At 38.6% G+C, this 6,127-nt stretch overlaps 1 protein-coding gene across 1 annotated transcript in view; it reads left to right on the forward strand.

Moving 5' to 3' along the window:
• Positions 1-5,555, forward strand: part of LOC132102779 (E3 ubiquitin-protein ligase TRIM71-like) — a 45,362-nt gene extending 39,807 nt beyond the window's left edge. Inside the window, exons 3-4 of the mRNA XM_059507417.1 lie at positions 777-911; positions 3,715-5,555. Of these exons, the coding sequence (XP_059363400.1) occupies positions 777-911; positions 3,715-5,166 (1,587 nt within the window). The 3' untranslated portion in view covers positions 5,167-5,555. The remainder of the gene's footprint in view (positions 1-776; positions 912-3,714) is intronic.
• The last annotated feature ends 572 nt before the right edge of the window (positions 5,556-6,127 follow it).

Genomic DNA, 6,127 nt, shown 5'->3' on the forward strand with positions numbered 1-6,127 from the left:
TCCATAGTCTTTGAAATGTGACAAGTATAGAGCTTAAAGAAAAAATATACTTCTCCTTCAAGGGTGCACAGCAGAGTTTTGAGCTTTCAGGATCACTTAAATAGATTGAAGTGGAATCCCTGAAAGCACAATTTAGTTTAGATGAATATTACGGTTCTGATGTTACATTTCAATGTAACAATTTTCAATGTCTAGGTAGGGCTATGTACAAATCGCTGTTTAAGCAAATGTTAGAGGTCATTGTCCCCAAGGTAGACCTTTTATCCCCCTTGTGAATAACATCACAAAGGAAGCCCTCATGCTTTCTTGGATCCTTTCAAATTAAGATATATTAGCGATTTATTTATTAGTATTTAGATTTTCTAGCAGTTTTTTTTTATTTTTTTTGCAGGATAAATAAGGCAAGAAATGTTGCAAGAAATTATTATATAGTCCCTCATAGCTTTTTAGTCTCTGTGTACTTTGACGAAAACTGGTGATGGTAGACATCCACAAGTTGTGAGCAACTCATCGCTAATTACCTGAAGATATTTAATGAATCCACAAATGGTTCTCTTGCCATCGTTTAAATTGTTGCAGATTTTTATTTGTTTTTGCAGTAAAGTTCATTCACAGTCTTTGGCTCTGTAGCTGCTCATATAAGCAACGATATTGCACTTTCAGCTATCTTTTGTGCAGTCATAATGTTTTTTTGTTCCCCCATAACTTTTAAATTAGTTCAAATGGTCTTCACAAGTGTGCACGTGTCTAAACCCTTTCATTACATTTTGTTTCAGCTGAGCATCGAGAAAGCCCAGGCCATTGCTGAACAAGTGGAACTGAAGGCTAAGGTTGTGCAGTCAGAAGTGAAAACCATCACTCTTCGGCACAAGAAAGCTCTGGAGGAACGTGAGTGTGAGCTGCTCTGGAAGGTGAATGAATGAACAAACATTAATTCATGGAGTAGCAACTACATTTTGAAAGTCTGTCTGCATATTTTAGCAGTGTTTATAAAGTATCCAATCATCATACCTCCAGTAAAAGCGGAGATACCTTTATGGAAATTGACTCAAGTAAAAGTTAGAGTTGCTCATAAGAAAAACACTTAAGTAAAAGTATTAAAGTAATAAAATTAAAGTAAAATTTATAAATAATGGCACAGCTGATTGTATCAGTGGCAACCTAACTGAGAGTCAAGAAATCTATTACATAATATATATTATATAATATTATATGTATAGAATATATAAAAGATGTTCAGTAGAGATGTACATATATATATATATAGATATATAGATATATATATAGATATTGATATATATATATATATATATATATATATATATATATATATCTATATATATATATATATATACACAGTCGTGGCCAAAAGTTTTGAGAATTACATAAATATTAGTTTTCAAAAAGTTTGCTGCTAAACTGCTTTTAGATCTTTGTTTCAGTTGTTTCTGTGATGTACTGAAATATAATTACAAGCACTTCATACGTTTCAAAGGCTTTTATCGACAATTACATGACATTTATGCAAAGAGTCAGTATTTGCAGTGTTGGCCCTTCTTTTTTAGGACCTCTGCAATTCGACTGGGCATGCTCTCAATCAACTTCTGGGCCAAATCCTGACTGATAGCAACCCATTCCTTTTAACATGTCAAGTCTGCCATTCTAACCCAATCAGCCTGACATAACGATCTCCAGCCTTGTGCTCGTCCACATTCTCACCTGAGTTAACAAGATGATTACTGAAATGATCTCAACAGGTCCTTTAATGACAGCAATGAAATGCAGTGGAAAGGTTTTTTTGGGATTAAGTTAATTTTCATGGCAAAGGACTATGCAATTCATCTGATCACTCTTCATAACATTCTGGAGTATATGCAAATTGCTATTATAAAAACTTAAACAGCAACTTTTCCAATTTCCAATATTTATGTAATTCTCAAAACTTTTGGCCACGACTGTAGATATAGATATAGAAACAGATATATATATATATATATATATATATATAAAATGTAAAATATATATGTAAAAGTCAGCAAAAATATGTATACTCTAGTAAATTACAGAGACCCAAAAACTGTATTTAAGTACAGTAACAAAATATTTTCACTTCATGACTATACAGTCAAGGCCAAAAGTTTTGGCAGTAACATAAATTTTTGTGTTTTGCCAAGTTTGCTGCTTCAGAATTTGTAGATTATTATTCCACATTTCTATGGTATACTGAAAAACAATATGCATATCATACGTTTTAAAGGCTTTTTATGGACAAAAAAATATGAGTCAATATTTACAGTGTTGACCCTTGTTCTTCATAACCTTTGCAATTCGCTCTGACATGTTGGATATTAGCTTCTGGTCCAAATCCTGACTGATGGTGATCTATTCTTGCCTTATTAGTTCTCGGAGTTGATCACAATTTGTGGGCTTCTGCTTGTTCACTCACCTTCTGAGGACTGATCACAGGTTCTTTGTGGGATTGAGAATGGCCTCTCTATGGCCTGGCCATGGATCCAAAATTTCAATGTAATGATCTTCCTGCCACTTCACTATCACTCTTGCTTGTGACATGGTGCTCCGTCATGCTGGAAAATGCATGGGTCATCACCAAATTGCTCATAGATCATTGGAAGAATTCGCTCTTGCACGACGTTTTGATGACATTCTTTATTCATGGCAGTGATTTTGGGAAGAATTACGAGAGAGCCCACTGCCTTGGTTGAAAAGCAATGCCACACATGGATAATATCAGTATCCTTCACTGTTGGCATTTCAAAGGACTCATGGTAACGTTCACCTTTTCTTTTCCGAACAATCGATTTTCTAGTTGTCGGAAGGGAGCTTCATCAGAGAAAATAACTTTTCACCAGTCTTCTGCTGTCCAATCCTTGTACTTGCTGTAGAATTTAAGTCTCTCCATGACATTTTTCTCGGAGAGAAGTGGCTTCTTTGCTGCACTTCTTAACACCAGGCCGTTGTCCAAAAGTCTTCCTGTACGTGCAGATACTCTCACACCAACCTGTTGCCATTCCTGAGCAAGCTCTGCACTGCTGAAGACATGATTCCGTAGCTCCTCAGGAGGAGATGGTCCTGGTGCTTGCTGGACTCTCTGGGATGTCCTGAAAGACTTTACTGCAGTCGAACCTCTCTCCTTAAAGTTCATGATGATCTGGTAAATGGTTCTTTCAGGTGCAATGTTCTTTGTAGCAATTTATTTGCATGTGAGGCCATTTTGATGCAAAACAATGATGGCTGCACATGTTTCTTTGGAGGTAACCATTGCTAACAAGAACACAGTGATTGGAAGTTCTTCCCTCATTTTTTAGCAATCAGTCTGCTCTTACAATCTAATTAGTATAATGGTGATTTTGCCTGACTAGTATTTATTCACACTTTTTCTGATATGATTAGTCAATTAATGTTAGCTGGTCATTTTATGTCAGAATTAAAAAACTGTGAATTTCGTTTTTTTTTTTTTTTTGTGAAAAGAAATTTTTGGGGGGCCAATTAAGCTTTCAGCAATTATTTAAAATGCATCTGATAACTCAATAATAATAAAGATACAATAATCTAGAAACAATGTGAATGAACACCACAACAGCTTAAGCAGCAAACTTTGCAAAACACAAAATTTATGTCACTGCCAAAACGTTTGGCCATGACTGTACATCACTGTATTTGTAACATTAGGAACCATTTTTGTTTCCTGCACAGGTGGAGAAGATTCGCCAAGTGAAGGCAAAATCACTTTACCTGCAGGTTGAGAAACTACACCAGAGTCTCACCAAGCTGGATAGTACTATCGCCACAGTGACACAGGTTCTAGAAGAGGGCCGTAGCATAGATGTCCTGCTAGCACGAAAGCACATGTTAAATCAGCTACAGGAGCTTAAATCCATCCGCTGCATCCTACAGCCCCAAGAAGATGATCGCATTATGTTTACACCACCAGACCAGGGTCTTCTGATTGCCATCAAGTCCCTGGGCCTCATCAGCAGTGGAGCCTTCGCCACAGCTTCCAAAGCTCACGGTGAAGGCCTCAAGAGAGCACTGCAAGGAAAGCTAGCTTCCTTTACTGTCATAGGGTATGATCATGACGGTGAGCCTCGGTTGTCTGGTGCTGACAGTGTCTCGGTTGTGCTTATGAGTCCGGATGGTAATCTGTCTAGCGCAGATGTTTCTGACCACCAAGATGGAACATACACAGTCAGCTATCTGCCCAAGTGCGAGGGTGAGCATCTTCTCTCGGTGCTTATATGCAATCAGCACATTGAGGGAAGTCCTTTCAAAGTGATGGTCAAATCTGGTCGCAGTTACGGCGGAGTAGGCCTGCCCATTGTATCATTCGGAGGAGAGGGTGATGGGGACGGGCAGCTGTGTCGGCCTTGGGGAATCTGTGTGGATAAGGAGGGCTACGTGGTGGTCGCTGACCGAAGCAACAACCGCGTGCAGATCTTCAAGCCTTGTGGCACGTTCCACCACAAGTTTGGCACCTTGGGCTCACGACCGGGCCAGTTTGACCGCCCTGCTGGAGTCGCCTGTGACAGCCAAAGGAGAATCATTGTGGCAGATAAGGACAATCATCGCATCCAGATCTTTACCTTTGATGGCAAGTTTCTTCTCAAATTTGGTGAGAAGGGAACAAAAAATGGGCAGTTCAACTACCCATGGGATGTGGCCATCAACTCTGAAGGAAAGATCCTGGTTTCAGATACACGCAACCACCGCGTGCAACTCTTTGGACCTGATGGGACTTTCCTTAACAAATATGGATTTGAAGGTGCCCTCTGGAAACATTTTGACTCTCCTCGCGGCGTGGCCTTCAATCGGGAAGGCCACCTTGTTGTGACCGACTTCAACAATCATCGGCTGCTTGTCATCAGGCCCGACTGTCAGTCAGCACGCTTCCTCGGGTCTGAAGGAGCCGGAAATGGCCAGTTCTTGCGGCCTCAAGGTGTAGTGGTAGACCAGGAGGATCGTATTATCGTGGCTGATTCCCGCAACCATCGCATTCAGGTGTTCGAACCCAACGGCAACTTTTTATGCAAGTTTGGGACACACGGTAATGGCTTTGGGCAAATGGATCGCCCCTCGGGTATAGCGGTTACCCCAGATGGAATGATTGTGGCTGTGGACTTTGGAAACAACCGAATCCTCATGTTCTGACCTTTTAAGGTTTGAAATACTAAACTGTAGCTGTGGACAAATGGAAAAGGAGATTTTGCACATCTATCAGGAGCAAATGCAGTTTTATTTGGCAAGATGACAGTTGTAAGGACTTCATAGTTTTGTATGTTTCTCAGTGATTGTGTAACACCAAATGCTTGCCGTTACAGAACACAGTTTTGACTGCTAAAGGCTGAACACATTTTGCTTTTGTTATGTGTCATCAAATCTTTTTTTTTTCATTTTCTTTTTTTTTTCTCAGGGAATTTCTTGCATTCTTGAAATATTTTCTCTCTGCATTACACCTACCTCATCTAGCTTATGTATGAATGTATTCACATTTGTGCAGGGATTAATCCGTGAAGTTTTATAAAGAAGCGTCTACCTCAGTGTTTTTTTCTTTTTTTTTTTCGTAGAATGTGAGGACAAAAAAAAAAAGCAATGTTTGGGTATTTGCACAGTTCGCACAATATTTTCCTGATTGTTACTGTGCACAGGACGCAAGTTATGTCCCTGAAAGTTTCTCATAACGATTGATAAACAAACAAAGCTGCATGTTTTGGCGGAAACATTAGGAGAACGTTTTGATATATCTACTGGTATGTTTTCTTTTTTTTTTTTTTTTTACTTTGTGTACATTTTAAATCAGATTTCATCTTTATCTTGTACCTCATCTAAACCTTTTACCTCATTTACCGTATTATACCTCTGGGTCCAAGAGCCTCATTACACATTTACCTCACTTTATGGTCTTTTCCATTTGAAAATGATGCAAGCAGTTACCAAAAATTTATGTTGTATTGCTGATGAAAAAGACTTCTAAACTAGACAAATGATCTGACTTTAGTAATTTCATAGGACCCTCATTATGTAATCAAGAGTTTTTCAGAAGAACAAATTATTATTTTAAATGTGTTAAGATAAAAGAGTAAAACGGAGGGTGTTCTTTAAAAAAAAAGTT

This window comes from Carassius carassius, chromosome 24, assembly GCF_963082965.1.
Source record: "Carassius carassius chromosome 24, fCarCar2.1, whole genome shotgun sequence".
In the NCBI taxonomy this organism is placed as follows: domain Eukaryota; kingdom Metazoa; phylum Chordata; class Actinopteri; order Cypriniformes; family Cyprinidae; genus Carassius; species Carassius carassius.